This window comes from Hydra vulgaris, chromosome 11, assembly GCF_038396675.1.
Source record: "Hydra vulgaris chromosome 11, alternate assembly HydraT2T_AEP".
Lineage (NCBI taxonomy): Eukaryota > Metazoa > Cnidaria > Hydrozoa > Anthoathecata > Hydridae > Hydra > Hydra vulgaris.
Window position 1 is genome coordinate 30473952 of NC_088930.1, and position 21049 is coordinate 30495000.

At 29.6% G+C, this 21049-nt stretch overlaps 1 protein-coding gene across 3 annotated transcripts in view; it reads right to left on the reverse strand.

Annotated features, from left to right (window-relative positions):
- Window positions 1-1956: 1956 nt before the first annotated feature.
- Window positions 1957-21049, reverse strand: part of LOC100209576 (WAS/WASL-interacting protein family member 1) — a 46889-nt gene continuing 27796 nt past the window's right edge. For all 3 annotated transcript variants that reach the window (XM_065810728.1, XM_065810730.1, XM_065810729.1), the window contains exons 4-6: window positions 12995-13723; window positions 2883-2987; window positions 1957-2540 (exon numbers count right to left, since the gene is read on the reverse strand). In XM_065810728.1, the coding sequence (XP_065666800.1) occupies window positions 2437-2540; window positions 2883-2987; window positions 12995-13723 (938 nt within the window). In that variant the 3' untranslated portion in view covers window positions 1957-2436. The remainder of the gene's footprint in view (window positions 2541-2882; window positions 2988-12994; window positions 13724-21049) is intronic.

Genomic DNA, 21049 nt, shown 5'->3' on the forward strand with positions numbered 1-21049 from the left:
AAACTTCTGCTGAAAGTAAATTACAGTCCATGGTGAATCATACTCTTAAAAAAGTTATTGTATTAAGTGAAGACAATTTAAAAACTCTGGATACAGATCAAAATGTGCTCAATGGTAGTTTTATTCTAAAAGCAGGGTCTGATGGTGCATCAAGCCAAAGTTTGTATAAACAAAGGTATGATAACACAGACATTGAGGAGGCTAAAAAAAATGAAGAATCCCTTTTCCAAACTGCAATTGTACCTCTTAAGTTAAGTGTAGAAAGTAAAACAATTTGGGAGAATAAGAAACCAAATAGTTCTCATTTTTGAAGACCTCTTCGTCTTCAATACAAAAAAGAAACCACGGAACTTAGCAAGTCAGAAGAAAAACACATTCGTGATCAGATGGCTGATTTGGAAGATTATGTTGAGATTATTACACTTGCGGATGGAAGAAAAGTCAGTATCAATATAAAATCTCATGTTGAACTAACCATGTTTGATGGCAAAGTGGTTAATGCCTGAACCAACACAAAATCATCTGCAAGCTGCAATATTTGTGGTGCGAAACCATCAGAAATGAACAAGCTAGATCTAGTTAAAATTAAACCTGTGAATGATGATGCTATGTCCCTTGGTTTATCATCATTGCATTGTTGGATTAAATGTTTTGAATACATACTTCATTTAGGCTACAGACTGGAGATGACTATTCCAAGGACAGATGTCAGGTTAGCCGAAGATAAGGTACTTGTTCAAGCTAGAAAAAAAACTATTCAAGATAGGTTTAGAGCAGAACTTAGTTTACTGGTAGATGTTCCAAAAACTGGATTTGGGAATACAAATGATGGTAATACTGCCCGAAGAGCATTCATGCATGGTGAGGCTTTTGCTGACATAACAGGAGTTCAGGTTGAGTTGATTCTCCGGGTGAGGACAGTTCTTCAAGCTGTTTGTTCAGGGTATGACCTAGATATTGATAGATTTAGCCAATACTGCAATGAGACTCTAGCCTTTATAGTTAATAACTATGATTGGTACAGAATGCCTCCAACTCTTCACAAACTTCTAGTTCATGGACCTGCAATTGCTGAAAATCTAGAACTACCCATTGGTTATTATTCTGAGGAGGCTCAGGAGGCCCAAAATAAAGTGATAAGACATGCTAGGTTAAACCATTCATGCAAAATTTCCAGACTCAATGTAATGAAAAATCAATTTCAATATTTGCTGATCAGAACTGATCAAGAAATTTCGTCGATCAACTTCATAAAACACAAATCTTCCAATGGAAACCCCTTGTCTGAACAAGTTCTTAACTTGCTGAAACACTAAGTTAAGTTTTTTTGTTTAAATCTAAATTATATTGTTACATGTTATATATGTTATATGTTACAACATACAGAAATTGTAGATATTTGTTTCTGAATTTGTTACTGACAAAATCAGCTGTTATTAAAGGATTATATGTAGAGTGTTTAAAAACAATGAAAATTTGTCACTTTTTATGTAAATAAACTATATATATATTTATGAATTTGTCTATTTATAAGTACAATAAAAAACGACAGAATGGCATGTTGAGAAAGTGGGGAAAAAAAATTCAGAATTTGCAAATTTGCAAAAATATTTTGAAAAAAGTGTGCAAAATTATTTTCTGACTTTCGGGTTGGGTTACTGATTAAATTTTAATATATTTAGAGCCAAAAAAGGTTGAAATCCATTCAGAAACACTGATTTGAGGGTTTTTGCCGTTTTTCCGTAGCTGTGAGGCACTGTGCAACGGTTTGTTGTTACGCAGAAATTTTATAATGAGAAACTTATACTTTGGGGGTCGCCAGTTGACCAGCTTAGAGAGAGTGGGGGAGGAGGGAGAAAACCCTATGCTGAGTCCGCCATTGATGATAGAATAAAAATAAATCAAAGAGTATAAGTACGTGAAAAAAAGTATTGCTAAAACTATTAAATCTAATAGTGTAACTATGTAAAAGTATTTCATCTTAGAAATATCAAAATTGTTACAAAACAACTTTAAGAAATAACAATTGAGAATTTATATAAAAGCGAAAACTTTTTTATTAAATTCTAGCGATAAAACAAAATCCATATTGTTATAAATGTTCACTAAAAATAAATTTTATCTAAATATGCCTGTCTACCTGATCAGCCTGTTTAGATCTACAAACTAAAAAAATTAATTGCAACATAAAAATTATTTAGTGTGCTTTTTTCCAATTTTACACTGTTTAGACACAATTTATATATAAAAAAATAGCGTATATAAATCAGAATTGTAAATTCCAACAAATTTTTTTAAAAAAAATACAAATTATGGTTAAATAGTCATAGCAACAATAACTAAGTAACAAAGTAATCATAACAACTATAAACATTTTCAAAAATCCTTTACAGAGAGTATTGCAAGTATACCAAAAAAAACTACTTGAAATACAATCTATCTTCTATTTGGAGGAGGCGGTGGTGGCAGAGGCGCATTGCGACCAGATGGAGGCGGAGGAGGTGGTGCTGAACGATTTGGTAAACTAACTTGATTTTGTCCTAGATAAAAGTGCAATAAAAGTTAAAGCAACAGAAACAAACAACAACAAAAAACTTTAAATAAAGTCATTTTAGACAATTAAGTCCCTCTTCCCTATTTTTTTAAACAAAAAAACTTAATCTGTAACATAATTTGTTTAATTTACAGTTCTTTAAGTCTTCTGTCAACCGTTTTCTCGCTCCAAAACCGTATTCTTAATTTTCTAGTAACTTCCAACTTAAATAGTGGTTGCATGCAGCTTTGTTGGTAGTGAATTAGTATTAAAGAACAAAAAAGCTGTAACATCACAAAGCTAATGTTAAATAAATTCTTTTTATAATTGTTTAAAACACAAAACTTACTTTTCTCATTATTTTTAGCAGCTTTACTTGGGTATGTTTTTTGAATATTTCGAAACTGATCAGGATCTGGGAAATCATTTGAAAACTGAAATCGTGCTTCATAATCTAAATTAACGTTATAACAAAGAACATTAAATACAAACATAAATTTTAAAAACATTAAAAATACGTTCATTTATTAGATGAATAGACCCTGTAAAATTAATAAGAAAGCCGTTTTTATTCACACCAGTTATGTTTCATTTGCAAAAATAAAGCACCTTTTACTTCACTGCAATATTCATTTTCAATGATTCTTATTTAAACTTTTTAAATAGTGATCCTCAAGGGAATTCCGGGAACGGTAATTTCGGGAATCTCGTTGGTCAATTTCCGTCAAATACAAATATGTAGATTTCCATTTTTTAAAGGTATATTTAAAGTTTATAGTTGTAATTGCAGGTATAATTAAAGTTTAAAACATTTTTTATACCTGGAAATACACTTTACAGGTGTTTAAAAAGTTTTAATCTTTAAATATACCTGCAATTCTATATATCAAAACGAATCTTCATAAATTTTACCCTTAAGTCTACCTGTAGTTGGTGGTGCGATTATTGCAATATAAAACGCGTAAAATTAATTAGTAATTAGTATTCAATGTTTTTTAAAGTGTAAAGTGCATTGTGTAAGTTTTATTAAAAGAAAGTGAAAAAGTTATTTTCGACAAATTATTATAAGGTAAATATAGTACATATTATGTTATTTCTTTTTCTAAATCTTTTTTTTATTTCTTTTCTTTTTTCTTAATTTCTTTTTTCTTCATATCTTTTAATTTTAAATAGCATCTCTTTTGTGTGAAAGCACTTCAAAAGGGAAACGGGCAACAAAGATAAAGCACGCTGTGACGTAAACTTGGGCAATCGAAAGTGTAGTGCTGTTCTCAATTGTGCTGAAGGTTCAACGAAGGGTTTAATAGAACATCTAAAGCGTGTTCATCAGATACTTGATCCATTGAAATCAGGACCGACAACTAGCAACTTTGAACAAATCGTCAACTCAGATATAATAGCAGAGCATGTGAAAGAGAAGTTTCGAACGAAAAACTTCCCAAAGAATGGACCTGGTGTTGCAAAGATTGTTCGAGGTTTTCATGAAGACATCAAGGCTAAAATAAAATCGTGGATTCAAACTCATCTAGCTGAAGGACATTTCTTTTCAACAACCCTTGATAAATGGACTTCTACTGCAGGGCAACGTTTCTTGAAAATTAAGCTTTATTATTTTGAAAATGGTTTTGATAAAGAAATCAATTTGGGCATGGTTCCAATTTATGAAAGTGCAACTGCTCTTAACATCAAAAATCTAGTAAGTTGATATTATAATCTTTTTCTTTTTTTAGGTTTCTAATCATTTTATTTTTTACTTTTTAAATTAACAGTTCAAAGCAAGATTGATGGAATTTGGCTTGGATCCAAAGAAACACATTGTTGGCACTACTGGTGATGGTGCAAGGGCTATGGTATCATTTGGTTCTATGATCGCATCAGAATACATCCAGTACAGCGATCATAGAATTCATCTGGGTGTTATTAAAGTTCTTTATCTAAAGAAACAGTCAGCAGATGCTCCAGTAAATGACGACGATGATGTCTTTTTTGTTGAGTGTGGAAATGAAGATGAAGAAGATGTACCTGATGAAGATGTACCTGATGCCGACAAGGACACAGAATCAGACAATGAAGAGGAGGCCAATTCACTTCAAATGGTTTTCGCTTATCAATCAACGATCGCCAAATTGAGAAAAATCGTGAGCCTTCTCCATCGAACATTGGTCAAAAATGAAATTCTTCAAAAATTCATTAAGAGGGTGAACAACAGGAGAGAACTTAAGCTGAAGTTAGGTTCAAAGACTCGTTGGGTCAGCCTTCATGATGCTTGCGAAAGGTTCTTGAAGGTACTTGGACCTGTGAAGGAAGCTCTGAACCACAGGGAGATTGACAAAATCTACTTATGGGCAGATATCGACTCAAAAAGATTGGAGGAGCTGGTAGAAGTTCTGAGTCCAGCGAAGTTGGCAATTCAATTCTTGTCAAAGAAATCAGTAAATCTCATCGATTGCAACACAACTATCAAGTTTCTCTTGGAAAATTTAGAAATGCATGATCATCAGCTCTCGCAGGACATCTTCTTGGCTATCAAAGAGAAAATCAACAAACGCAGACATGACGTTCTTTAATCACTCATCCTTTACTTGCACGACATCAACAGCATCAATGGGCCGAATCACTTTGCTACATCGGTTGTTGCAGCTATGAGCAAACTTGCAGTGAAACTGATGGAAAGACTCTTCAGTACTGAAAATGATGATTGTGTGGAACAACCTGAACAGCAAGAAGAACCATCATCATCAACATCACAGCAGGTTCAAAGAAGTTTAGCTGAGCAACTGACACTTGCCTTGAAAGCTTCAAGAGAGGTCACCAACAAGCAGGCGGGCAAAGTTATTGACTACAAAAAGGAGATGCAGATGTATGTGAAGACAAAAGTAAGTTCACCAACTCTGGATAGACTTTTCGAGGGACTGAAGACAATACAAGCAACATCAGTAGCTGCAAAACGTTGTTTTTTGGAAGCAAATATTCTTGTGAGCAAAATTCGCAACCGTCTTTGTGATAAGAACATAGATGCTATTTCTTTTCTTAAATGTTATTTCCAAAATAAATTAATATAGTAGATTTAAACATAAATGTTGAGTTCTTTGCATTGTTTTTTGTATTAAAAATTTTCAGGTTTTAGAAAGAAAAAAAATATTTCAAAGCTCATTCCCGGTAACAGTGATTCCTGGGAATGAGTTTTTTCATTCCCGATATTCCCGTACTAGTAATGGCCCTTGGGTAGAAATCTTTCGTCTTCTTGCTGACAAATGTGCTTCTTACATAACTTTGTGGATTAAGACTGGCATGGAATCTTTTATTCCCTCTTGAAGATTCCAGGTCAAGCTTCACTCTTCTCCATGGTTTTCCTCACATTGTGCTGCTGCAATTGCCAATCCAAACCCTTACTTCCCTATCTATCAGCAAAAATATTCTCCAGAAAACAGACCTCTGTTTACTATTGCTAGAAAACATTGTAAAAGGGTTTTGTCCTACACCAAACCTCACTATTCTCAGGTCATGAAATCTTGTATTTCATCACAAAAATTAGGCTCTCGTAACTTCTGGAGAATCTTTAATAGTATCAAAAATAAGGGCAAATCTGTTATTCCACTTCTCTTGTAAGGTTCAGACTTTGCCACCTCACCTAAAGACAAAGCTAAATTGTTTGCTAAGAACTTTTGATCAATATCATCTCTTGATTCCACTATTTGCTTTCTACCTGATTTAGCCGTCAAACAGGTTGATCCATTGCTTGACATTCGTATCACTCCAGCATCTATCTCTAAAGTGATTTCCTACTTAGACTCTTCTACAGCTTGTGGTCTGGACAACATACCTGTTGTTGTCTTGAAGAAGTGTTCTCCGGAGCTGCTTTCTATATTTTCAAAACTATTTAACAAGTGCTTATCAGAGTCTTGTTTTCCAGCCTGCTGGAAAGCAGCATCTGTTATCCCTATTTTCAAAAGTTCTGATTCGTCTAACTACCGCCCCATTCGTCGGAAGAATCCTATCATAAGCAAGGTTTTTGAATCTTTAATTAACAAACACCTAATCTTTCATCTTGAATCTAATAACTTACTTTCTGATCATCAATGTGGATTTCGATCTTTTGTTCTACAGCTGATTTGCTAACAATAACAACCGATAGGTTTTATCATACATTAGATAAAGGTGGAGAGGTTAAGGCTACTGCTCTTGACATTTCTAAACCTTTTGATAAAGTTTGGCATGCTGGTCTTCTCCATAAGCTTTCTTCTTACGGTGTATCTGATAAAATCTTTAAGATTATTTAATCCCTCCTTTCCAATTGTATTATTAAAGTTGTCCTCGATGGACAGCAATCTTCTTCATATCCTGTAACTTAAGGGTTTCCTCAAAGTTCAATCTTTGGCCTTAAGGCCTACTCTTTTTAATTTACATTAACAATCTTCCAGATATTCTCACATCTAAGGTGGCATTGTTCGCTGATGATACTATCATTTATTCTTTTCATGATAAGAAGCTAACACTCTCTGATTGCTTGGAGGGGGCATTTGAGCTTGAAAAGGATCTCACTTCTGCCTCAGCATGGGGCTCACAGTGGCTGGTGAACTTTAATTCAGATAAAACTCAACTTTTTTCAGCCAATTGTTATTGCAATAATTTAGATCTTCTTATCATATCATCTACCCTTCATCTTCTAGGATTAACTCTTACTTCCTATCTTTCTTGGAAACTGTATATCAAATCCGTTGCAAAATTAGCATCTGCTTAGGTTGCATCTTTTTATCAAGCTTGACACTTTCTTACTCAGGATTATATTCTCTATCTCTATAAATCTTAAATCTGGCTTTGTATGGGATACTGTTGCCATATCTAAGGGCGGATCTTCTAATGATGCACTTTCTCTTTTAGACAAGGTGCAAAAACGCATTGTTAACAGTTGGACCTGCTCTTGCACCTTACCTCCAACCATTATCACATTGTCGCAACGTTGCTTCTCTTTCTCTTTTCTACAAATACGATAATGGGCACTGCTCTAAAGAGCTAGTGTCTCTTGTGCCGTTGACTAAAATTCATTTTCTTGTTACTCATCATTCAATTAAGTCTCATCCTTTTTCAGTGACTGTTCCTTAGTGTTCCCAAAACTCTTATTTGTCTAGTTTTTTTCCTCGAACATCAGTTCTTTGGAATTCGCTTCCTTCATCTTGCCTTCCTGATTTATATAATTTGCAATCTTTTAAATTGTCTATCGATCACTGTCTCGGTCTATAAACTTAATCTTTTCTCTTCCAGTAACTTCAAACTCTTATAGTGGTTGCTTGCAGTCTCGTTGGAAGCAAAGATGTTAAAAAAAAAAAAAATAACATCATCTATTTTGCCTTAAAAAAAAACTGAAGAAGATGTAAATCTTTTTTGAACCTATTATTAGATGAAAAAAAAGGTGCTTTTATAAAATTGTAAAATAGGTAAAAAAATGTGTTATAAAATTGTACAATTAATTGTAAAATAAGTAAAAGTGTTTTTTCAACACTCATTTTACTCTAATACTTTGTATTATGTATAATTTATAAAATATATATATAATATATATATATATATATTATTATTATTATTATTATTATTATTACTACTATTATTATTATTGTTACTATTATTATTATTATTTATTTTAAATAAAAAATAAAATTTGAAATAGCCCCTATAATGTTGTTCTGGAAAGTTATGAAACATTCTTATGACAACTATATGTTTTTTGTTAAATAGTTTTTTTATTGGTAATTATTTTCATGTTTAAGCGGTTTTTTAATATACATTTTTGTGGATTATTGTATTGTGTTAAATTAATGTGAACATTAGACCAGTTCAAAAAAAAATACTTTTTATTAATTAAGTGGCTAGATGTTTAAATATTATTAATTGATGAAAAAAGTAAATCATTAAAGTTTCAAAGCATTATTCCAATATTTAGTAACAGCTCAATTATGCTTACTTTTCAATGGGGTCCTAAAATTAAAAAAAAATTACCTTAAAAGTAGGTCAACCTGGTACTCAAAAGAAGCAAAATAATATATAAATTTCAAAAATAATAATTGTTTCATAAAAAATAAATAAACTTTTATTTTTATTAAAAACATGTATAAATGTACTTTTTTTTATTTCTAGTTAAAAAACCATAGTTTTATGCAATTAAATCTAAAATAATAATTGTAGTATGAAATTATCTTTTTTTTTTGAAATTTTTATATCATTTTGCTACTTTTAAGACCCAACATGACATACTTTTGAAAAAACTTCTTTTTTCAAAATAATAGGAACCTGTTAAAAAGTAAAGTTAATTGAGCTATCCCTTAAACACATTATTTAAGTTTGCAATTTTGAACTAATTTTCCTGACCACATCAAATCAAAGGGTAGCCCAAATAAAGTTCAAAAATTATTTTTTTTATATACAATTTTGAAATGGTCTAGTGAACATGTTTAAAAAGATGATTTATGAAAGAGAGAATATATTATTTGTATTTATATATACAAAGAGTTTTTATTTATGTAAAAAGAAAAGTTCAATTTAGTAAAGAGAAGTTTGTTGTTGTTTTTTTGTTGTTAAAAAAAAAAGGATTTTTAATTTTTTGTTGTGTTGAAAGCAAGAAAGCTACACCATCCAGTTCTTTTAATTTTAATGTTGTCTAAATAACTTTTCTAAAATGCCATTTTTTTCTTAAAAGATTGTACTTTAAATGGGTCGAATGTGTTTGTTCATTTAAACAACCCCCAAAAATGGAAAAACAGTACATTATTTGTGAAAAGTAATCATTTCATAAATCTTAATATTAATGTTTTACACTAAAACAACAGAGAGCACTGCGCAATGAAATTCTCCAGGTCTCAGACAAACTATGATCTTCTGATGAAAACGCTTTGCAGCTACAATACTAAGGTGTCCAGAATGAGGGGGATTCAGGGAAAAGTCAAAGACTCCAATCAACCTGAGGAGGCCAAGGAGCCCAAGGAGCTCTTGATGTACTAATGTATGATGTATGTCATCATCTAGATTCTTATTTATAAAAAAAAAAAAATTATGTTATTAAAGTTCAACTTTATTGAACGTTATTTGTTCATATTCACAATATCAAAGAAATTAAGTACATAAAATAAATAAAAATAAAGAAAATACTGTTTTGACAATCAATGACCTAAAATGATTACCTGTGCAATCATAACCACTCCTATATTATGACTATTCCTGAAGACCGAATATTTCCAGATTTGAGTTCCCTGACAGCAATAACATGTCCCATTCAATTGAAAAACCATCAAAACATTCCAATACCGCCCTTGATCACCCCAAAACTTACCATTTGCGCGGTTATGACCAATTTTAAAGACCAAATATGCCAAGATTTGAACTCTCTTACTGCAATTACCTATATTCAGACATACATGTCCTGCCTAATTTAAAAATCTAGTCATCCCATGACTACCCTTGACAACCCCTAAAACAACCGCTTTTGTAATCATGGAGAGTCAGTTAGTAAAATCTTCCGAACTAACCTCACATTACAATATAAGTATTTTTTATAAAAAATTTCAATTTATATTTCCAAACTAATTTTCCTAACAGCTGTTTTATCATAATTTCAATAGGACTTAATATGCTAATGGGTCAAATCATTATAATTCAACTAATTTGAAGAAAGCTTAAATTTGAAATTCCAGACTTCCAAGTGCAACGGTTCAGAAATTATAGCCTTAGAAACATGATACAGTGGCTTCCCTCAATTTACAAATGGTCAAAACAGACTACTTTAGAGCTGTATAACTTTTTTCTCACTTTCAACAAGCGCCTCATTTTTTCTAGAACTATTTTCTGAATAGTTCTTTCTTTAAAAAAGTGATTTTTATTAACTTGTATTAAATTAGAAAAAAATTATGACCTCCTCAACTTTGGAAAAAATCCTAAAATTTCTAATATATGCCAAAATGAAACTAACTGTATGATTTTTCTATTCATCCACAAGTCCTTACAGAAAAGTTTTCTGATTTGCTGTTACTGTCTGCAATAAATGGGCAAAATATAGACAGCTTGTTGCAGTTTAGAACTCAAATATAACTAAAAGCAAAATGTCCACTTGCCTAAAAAGTTCAATTTTCAGCCATTTTGAGATGCTTGTAAATTTTTTTAACACTTTGTCTTGATCTAAGATTAACAGTATATAAGACCATTAGATCCAACTATCTGAAAATGCAAACATTATAAACTTGTCAAATTCACACTAAAAATGCCAGCATTTTAAAATAACCCTATTTTTTAATTATCAATGGTTGAATGTGTTACTAGAAACCAGTGCCCCTCTAATCTGCGGGCTGGCCTATGTGAAGGGTGCAATTAATTATAAGTCATTTCTTAATAAAAAAAAGATATGGTTTGTTGCCCTCTCCTTAATCTGGTCTTATAGTAGATAGGGGCACAAATAAAGTAGGCAGTAACTTTTTAGAGACCTGCATTATGGTTCAAATAAAGGTCTCTAAATTAATTTAGATATTTAGATGCTTAATATCTAAATATCTAAATTATTTTAAATTGAAAGTGTTATTTCTTTAAATTCTGTTTTATTATAGGTGATCAGTGGTCTGTATGTGGTCTAGACCCCACCACCCTCCACCCCTAAAGGTGAAGAGGAGAGCTTAAAGTGGCACCAATGGGGGGGCTTTTTTCCACGGATTTTTTTCAAAGTTGAGGAGGTTTTTTTCTAATTTAATACAAGTTAATGACAATCACATTTTTAAAGAAAGAACTATCCAGAAAATAGTTCTAGAAAAAATGAAACAACTTGTTTAAAATGAGAAAAAAATTATACAGCTCTAAAGTAGCCTGTTTTGACCATTTGTAAATCGAGGGGAGCCACTGTATCATGTTTCTAAGGCTATAACTTCTGAACCATTGCACTTAGAAGTCTGAAATTTCAAATTTAAGCTATCTACATAATGCACATAATAATATGTAAAAATCAGGAAAATCAGAGATGGTGACCCACAGGCCATTGGTTGAAATATAATGATTTAACCCTAATATAAGATTTATATTTTGGTGAGAAATAAACCAAAAGCCCATTTTCAACATCTAGATTTACTAGGTCAAGGATTTTTAAAACCTGTTTACACTGAAAGTTTTTATTGGTGACTTGAAATAATTATTTTCAAATTTTTTTTTTTAAGGCCGATTTTTACTGAATTTTTTTTTAGTTTTGAGATACCAATTTTTTAATTTCCCATTTATTAATTTTTACTTTTTAAAGTAAAAATTGATAAATGGGGAAGATGGAGGGTCTTAATAAGCTTAGAGTGGGTGGAAAAAATTTCCAAAAATTAATAAATATCCTCTACCCCCCCCTCCCTGTATTAAGGACTCCAGAGTAACATTACACAAGAAAAACTGTTTACTTATAATCATTTTAAAGTGAAAAATATTTCGCTGTACAGTTGTTATATATATACATATATATATAACAACTGTATATCGTACAATTAAAACATATGAAAGTGGACTGAATTCAGAAAATAAAAAAATTTTGAATTATTTTGACAATAATCCCAAAGCCATTTAAAAAGGAGCCAAAAAAATCAAAATTTTGATCACACACACTCATAAATTGTTTAAAAACAAAAATAAACATCATATTTATATCAATATTGTCACCAGGAATCTATAGCAAAACAGTCTGAGCAGCAAAGAGCTGTTGCAAAAAGCTGAACAGCAACTTGAAACAGCAAAGAGCAGTTGCTCAACCTAAATGCAAACACTTGTATAAAAGGTTTTTAAGAAAAATTTTTATTTTAGATGACAAATCTTATTTTACTTTATCAAACTCCACAGTTGTTGCGAATGATGGGTAATTACTCTAGCCACCTCAAGAATGTTTCTCCAGACCTCAAGTAGAAAAGAAAAGCTATATTCAAAAGCAAAGTATTGGTATGGCTTGCAATTTGTCCTAAAGGTATGACTAGACCAGTAATCAAGCAATATGGCTGTATTGTTAATAAAAATACATACAAAAAAGATTGCATTGAAAATATTTTGATTCCACTCATACATAAACAATATCTTGATGACAATTCCATTTTTTGGCCTGACTTAGCTTTGGCTTATTATGCTAAAAATGTAATTGCTTTGCTGGATAGTGAAAATATCAACTATGTTCTTAAGAAAGATAATCCTGCCAACTGTCCTCAGATAAGGCAACTTGAAGACTTTTAGGGTTATATGAAAGATTTAGTCTACAAGGGGAAGTGGGAAGCCAAAAGATAAATGTTTAAATTTTTTTTTTTGAAACTTGTGTTTCTTATATAAAGAAAAAAACCTTTTAAATATTTCACAATTCTCTTTAATCAACTTGTTTGACTATATTACTCATTTTAAATAAACATATTAAACACTTAAAAAGCATAGATAGGTTAATAATAATTAGAACAAAAATCTTAAAAAAATATATATTACTTGAATCCAAAGGTGATGGCGGAGGAGGAAATATCATTGATTGCCGCATACCACTACCTCGAGGTGGCGGCGGAGGTGGAGGTTGTATATCATCTGTTGTTGCACTTCTTTGACGAGCAGGTGCAGTTGTAACAGAAGTTCGATGTACAGGTGGTGGTGGTGGTTGATTGTTTAATGAGGGAGATACATTTATTTCAATTCCACCAATACTTGAAGAGCTTGCTACTCTTCTGAGTGAATCATTTTGAGATGGATTCCCACCCAATCGAATAGGGGGCGGAGGTGGTAAGTTACGAGTGTTTAATGAATCTCTTGAAGGAGGAGGAGGTGGGGCCATTCTTGTAGAATTTGGAGGTCCACTTGATCGATTTGGTGTAGGAGGAGGTAAGTTAACAGAAATTGGTGGTGGCCCTCTAACATTAGTTTGTGTTGGTAGTGCACCACTCCTATTTTGATTTGAAGGAAGCTGAGGCGGTTTATTGGAAATAGGTAAACTAACAGAATCATTTTGCAATGATGCAACTCCCACCCTTTGTTGATCATAAGATAACTCTCTGGATGGAGGAGGTGGTGGTTTGGAATTAGTTTGAGGTGTAGGTAATCTTTGACCAGCTAGATTTCCAGAAGAACTTGTTGGATTTATTGGAGAAGGATACGAATTTGAAGGCTGATTTGATTCATTGTTTTGAGGAGGATTTCGCTTATTAGGTGGCAGTATAGCAGTTCCTCCTTTAAAATACAATAAGTATAAAACTTTAATAAAATTATAATAAAATGATGATTAATATATATATTTAAATGATATGATTAAAATATGTATGTATATTTTATAAATAAATAAATAAATAAATAAATAAATAAATATATATATATATATATATATATATATATATATATATATATATATATATATATATATATATATATATATATATATATATTAGGGTACATCTAACACCCCATACTTTAAAAAATTGATCTGTCCTTAATCTTAAAACTTCTATTAGTTCTCACAAGCAACTCTTTTAACTTTTTTCAAAATTGAACGATATTTAGGAGGGCCACCTTAAGCCTGAAACTTGCAACGAGACTCTATATGCAGAAAAAAAAAAAAAAAGTTTTTTAAACGTATGTCATGTTGGGTCTTAAAAGAAGCGAAATTTTATAAAATTTCCAAAATAATAATCTTTTTTTGTTAAAAACTGTTTTTTGTTATTTTTTGTTGAAAAATAATGAATTTTATGCAATAAAACTTAAAATAATAACTCATATAAACTTTTATAAAATTTACCTTTTTTTGAGACCCAACATAACATAAATTTGAAAAACTTTTTCTTTTCTGTTTAGGGTCTTCTTGCAAGTTTCAGACTTGAAGTGGCCCTCCTAAATCTCATTCAATTTTGAAAAAATTTAACAGAGGTACTTGTGAGAACCAATATATATATATATATATATATATATATATATATATATATATATATATATATATATATATATATATATATATATATATATATATATATATATATATATATATATATATATATATATATATATATATATATATATATATATATATATATATATATATATATATATATATATATATATATATATATATATATATATATATATATATATATATATATATATATATATATATATATATATATATATATATATATATATATATATATATATAGGGTGTCACAAATAACATAATTTTTTTTTAGTTTTTAACTATTTTTAGATTCTCAATCAGTTTCATATGTATTTTTATCTTCTAAAAGCAACAAAAAAAAAAGTCATATTTGAACCCCCTTGACGCTCTTTTTTGTGTGTTTTGTTTCAAAAAAAATGACACAAAGGACTAAAATTATTTTTGATAATCAATATATTCACATTTTTTATAATTTCCTTGTGTAATTCTGTTTAATAAAACGTAATCAAATGTTATTTTCAAAAATGTGAGGAAGGTCTTTTAGGTGGTGTTCTACTGCACATAAGAGAAATTCTTTCTGTTCTTCATCTTTTGTAATAGATGTTGCACAGTCTTGAATTAGTTTAACAGCTCGTTCTGCTGTATCGTTTACAGATTTCAATGATAAAACATGTGTTTAAAATTTGTGTTAGCTTTTTAAAACTTTGGGTCAACCAACCATTGTCCTCGTTTGAATATCCAAATAAATTTAGAATGTTGCTTGATTTTGGCCCAATTAAATCAGTCAAACAAGTACTCTGCTTCAGAAGAGGAAATTGTGAAAAGCCTTTATCATGTTCACTGTTTTGTACACATCCATCTAGCACGATGGAAGGCTCCAGGTTTGTGCCACTGTATATTTATTTGTTTTGGATTTAGTAATTGCAAAGCAAGTTAACAACATTCTCGATAATCGTCTTTTAAAATTTTTCGAGATTTCTGGTTACCTAAACCAGACGAAAAATATATTACTTCTGCTTGTTTGGTCTTTTAATACTGGTTCTTCGATTTTTATTTTTCTAAAAGTAGTATCTGAAGTTACTGAAAGTTTAGGCCATACCTCATTTTTAAAGTGTTTAAATGGCTCGTAATTTGGAGATCTACATTCTCCAAAAACTTTTAAGTAAACAGAAGACAAAACTCTTTCAAAAATATGGCGCCAGCAGGCTCACCAAAGTAACTTTTTATTAAAGTGTTCTTCAATTAACTTTGCAGAACCATTTATCCAACCTGAATTTGATGGAGTTGTGTAAAAAATCATTGCCACAAGTATTTTTTCTAGTTTCCATGCCTTTACAGCATCTATGGTAGCTGTTGCTTGACTTTGCCCAGTTGTATCAGAAATCCTGGATACACACAACAATTTTCCTTCAGGTGCAATTGGTTTTCCTGTTGCTAAAATAGCCAAACGTTCTACTTGACCATCAACCTGAGACACCAGCTTTGAATCCCAGTGAATGGAAGAATACATGGGTGAAATGAATGTTTTCTTAATGTCATTTGAAACTTGCTGTTGAATTTTATTCCCTGATATGTTTGCTGTACTTTTTGAGATAGATGCTTGATCTAAATTGTGACCTAATGCTTCAGCTACAGCTAAAGTGATCCCAGATCTTTCTCTGTTGGATAGATTCAACCTATCAGCCATTAAGGAAACTTTAGGGTTTTCAAACAAAATGGGCCTAAAAATTGCTTTTTTAAGTGACGCTGATCTGAGAGAAAATCTATATCTGAGATCTGACTATTGATACTACACGAGATATCTTTTCTTATCAAATTTTCTGCATTTGATGCTGCAATGTCAAACAACGGTGACAGTTTATTAGAAAAACTCAGAAGTTGAGCTGCATAACATTTTTTTTTTGCATTTTTAATCAAGTTCTCTCTAAGATGAATCAGATGCAGTATCATTCTAACAGTATCTTTCTTCTGTTTTGTTGGAATTCCTGCAATTTTCCAAAAAACATTAACTTTTTCCCAAAACTACAGATGCAACTTCTTTTTTACCAGTTAATTTCATATCAAATGTTGTAAGATAAAGATAATGGCGTACAACATCTCCATTTGTTGGTAGTTGACTATACATCTTTATTTCGAGGGTAGGTAATAATTTACCAACAATATTATCAAACTTCTCATCATTATTCCTCAATATACTATTGCTCATAACTGATCGAATATTTTTTATATATGATATTATACCTATAGATAAAAAGTAACTATTAATTATAAAATTATTTGAATAACGTATGTAACATTATTATTCATCATATTTTCTCATCTCAAACATTGCGAATAATATTATTTAATAATTTTTGAGAATCATTAAATTGAAACAAATTATATTTACTAATATTATTTATGATACATAGTTTAGAATTATAAGTGATCAATATTGATACAAAACATATTTAATTGCAATAATGCATTTATATATTTAGCCTAAAATCACAGTTTAAAAGAAAATATTTTTGAAAAAGTGGGTGGCAGAGGGGGTAAAACTTTTAAAGAAGAGCGAGGGGACAAACTTCATAATTTTTCAAAAATCTTATTTTCACTTTTAACGGACAAAACTACACACTAAACTGAAGTAAAAATTTTTTTGGGGGGGACACCCTAATATATATATATATATATATATATATATATATATATATATATATATATATATATATATATATATATATATATATATATATATATATATATATATATATATATATATATATATATATTATTTTAGTGAAATAAAAAATACTTCAGGGCTTGTGATGAAGCGAGCGCTCGTAAAATGCGCCCGTAAACAGTATTTTCAAATGTTCTAGACGCAATAAACAACGTTTGTTCAGCTTATAGCGAGCGTATAAAATAATGCTTGTCCAATAGTTCGGGATTATTTTTTTATTTTCATAAAACATTTAACAAAGATTTTTAATAAAGATATTCTATTATCAAAGCACTGATATAAAATATAAAAAGCACTACGCCGTTCTCTTTTGCACTAATGTAATGAATGAGCAGTTTAAAGTCGTTAATAGTCACTAATTTCAATAATGGAATGTGCACGTGGAAACGCAACGTGAATACAAAATTGCGCAAATAAAATAAGAATAGAAAATTAGAAAACCATTATAAGAAAATTGAAACTGCAGAGTATTTTTAATCTTGAAAATATCAAGTAAGATTTATTTGATTTAATGTGTGTAATATTCCACACATCGTTTATAATAAAAATAAATATTAATAATAGAGTAATTTTTAAAATTAGTTTTTGTTCATAGTATAGGCTTTTTATTAACTATTATTTATTTTAACTCAAACTTAAAACGATTCTGTTGTTTAGAATGTTCGCAATCAAGGACATTCGAAAAGGAAACAAAGTAATGATGTCAATATGTATTAAATGGAAAGTTATTATTCTTATTTATTATTATTTCAAATTATTCTTTTGTTATTTTTTTAAGATAAAAAAACGTAATTTAAAAAAGAAATTTTAGAAAAAAATTAAATAATTAATTTGAATAAAAAATATCAAGAAATATAAAAACCATTAACCGTTAATTAAGTTTACAGCGTAACATTTTAAAATACATATATCAAAACAACGAAGCAAAACTAAGTCACTAAATTATACATCAATGCTAAATCAATAAGAAGTTGCGTTTTTGTTTGATATTGTTTTTTTATAACATAAATAGTTCAAAATAAAAATGCGATCTGACAATATACAAAGAAGTTTGGAAGTATAAAAATCTACTTCGTTGAAGTAGTTTCATGAGTGTGATACTAATTCAAACATTTTTTGAAAGAATTATGTAACAAATAAAAAAAGATATAAAAAATAAAAAGGTTTTTATGAGCATTGCCTTCAGCAATTTTCATGATCGCACTCGCCGACATTATCTCGAGTGCACATAATTACGATTGATGAAAACATATTCTAATTTTACGAGCGCGATATAACACGCTTGACAATTTTCTTCATCACAAGCCCTGCACTTTTTAGTTTAAAATACATGTTTCGAACTTACAAAGTTCATCATCAGTTTAAAATGAACAATATAAAATTTTTCAATATATAGGTTACAAAGTAATTAAAAATCCATTAAAAACTGCTATTCAAAATAACTATTTATAATACATAAAATAAAAAATATAATACAAAGGAAATAATAAAATTACACTCAAATTTACAGTTAACATTCATTACACAAAAGGTATTGTACAATAATGGACAGGATGTTAATATAAGTTAGATTAGAACAATTCAATACCTCTGTGCCTAACTTGTTTTGTTTAACTCAGGGTTCTGCCATTTTTTATAAAGACTTTCTTTAATTTCTAATTCAGTTTCCATATGGGCAGAATCCGGAATGGTAAAACATTTTGCAGTTGCTTTATTAAAACAATCAATGTTGGATTTAATATGTTGAAATATGTAATTTTTTATCTTCCTTAAAATGTTCATCAAACATTGAGAAATGTGTCAGACAGTTTGCCCTATGTAACAAATATTACAGTTTGCACAATTAAATTTATAAACAACGTTAGATTTTAAATTTCTGGGAATAATATCTTTTAATGAAAAAAACTGTTGAATTTTAATAGAAGTAAATGCCAATTTTATGATAAATTTCTCTTTGCAAAACAGCTTTATTAATTCCGATATTTTGTTTTGAGCGTTTAAAGATCACTCACCAATATAGGGTAATTTAAAATAATTACATTCATATTTAGGTTTTTCAAAAGGTTCAGAGTGTTTAAGATCCAAATATTTTTTTAAGGAAGTATCTATTAATTTATTAGGATATTGATTCTTAAGTAAAATTGCTTTAGTTGACTGAATATTTTATAAAATCCTGCCCAGGATTTCATGAAAATGAAATCCTGGGCAAGTCTTTTCATTAAAAGTTGTTATTCCCAGAATTTTAAAATCTAACATTGTTTATAAATTTAATTGTGCAAACTTTAATGTTTGTTACATAGGGTGAACTGTCCGACACATTTCTCAATGTATTGATGAACATTTTAAGGAAGATAAAAATTCACATATATTTCAAAATATTAAATCCAAACTAGGGAAACTGGTATTGAATTGTTCTAATCTAACTTATATTAACATCGTGCCTTTTATTGTACAATACCTTTTGTGTAATGAATGTTAACTGTAAATTTGAGTGTATTTTTATTATTTCCTTTGTATTATATTTTTTATTTTAATTATGTATTATAAATAGTTTTGAATAGCAGTTTTTAATGGATTTTTAATTACTTTGTAATCTATATATTGAAAAATTTTATATTGTTCATTTTAAACTGATGATGAACTTGGTAAGTTCGAAACATGTATTTTAAACTAAAAAATGTTTTTTATTTAACTAAAATAATATATATATATATCTATATATATATATCTATATATATATATATATATATATATATATATATATATATATATATATATATATATATATATATATATATATATATATATATATATATATATATATATATATATATATATATATATATATATATATATATATACACACACACACACAAAAAATTATTTGTTAAGATTTTACTGCATAGCAATGGAAAGACTTTAACTAAAAATGAAAAAAGTGATTTTTACAAGATTTTTTTTTAATTATAAATTTTGTAAAATGATTATTACTTTTGAAATTTTTATATAGTTTCACTTCGACTGAGAGCCAACAAGATATATTTTTCTAAAAAATTTTTTTTAATATTATTAAAGACCTATTAAATGTTCAAGAGTCTCGAGGCACTCCTAAAAATATTTTTTATTAAAATATATATGTTTTACAAGATTTATACATATATATATATACAATTTTTTTTTTTCAAACATCTTTGTTTCCAACAAGGCTACAAGCAACCACTGATTAAAGTTGGAAGTTACTGGAAGAGAAAAGATGAAGATTGTAGAGCAAGATAACGATTGACAGACGACTTAAAGGATTGCAAATTATATGAATCAGGAAAGGGAGATGAAGGAAACGAATTTCAAACAACTGATGTTCGAGGAAAAAAACTAGACGAATAAGCATTTTTGAAGCACTTAGGAACAGTCACAGAAAAAGGATGACACTTAATTGAATGACGAGTAACATGAGAATGAATTTTAGTAAATGGCACAAGAGACGCTAGCTCTTTAGAGCAGTGCCCATTATAGTATTTGTAGAAAAGAGAAAGAGAAGCAACATTACGACGATGTGATAATGGTTGAAGGTTGGCTGCAAAAGCAGGTCCAACTATGTTTACAATGCATTTTTGCACCTTGTCTAAAAGAGAAAGGGCATCATTAGAAGATCCACCCCAGATATAACAACAGTATTCCATACAAGGCCAGATTTGAGATTTATAGAGATAGAGAATAGAATCTAAAGTAAGAAAGTGTCAAGCTTGATAAAGAGATGCAACCTTAGCAGATGCTAATTTTGTAACTGATTTGATATATGGTTTACAAGAAAGATTGCAAGTAAGAGTTAATCCTAGAAGATGAAGAATAGATGACTCATCGAGTACATCACAGTTCATAAATATAGGAA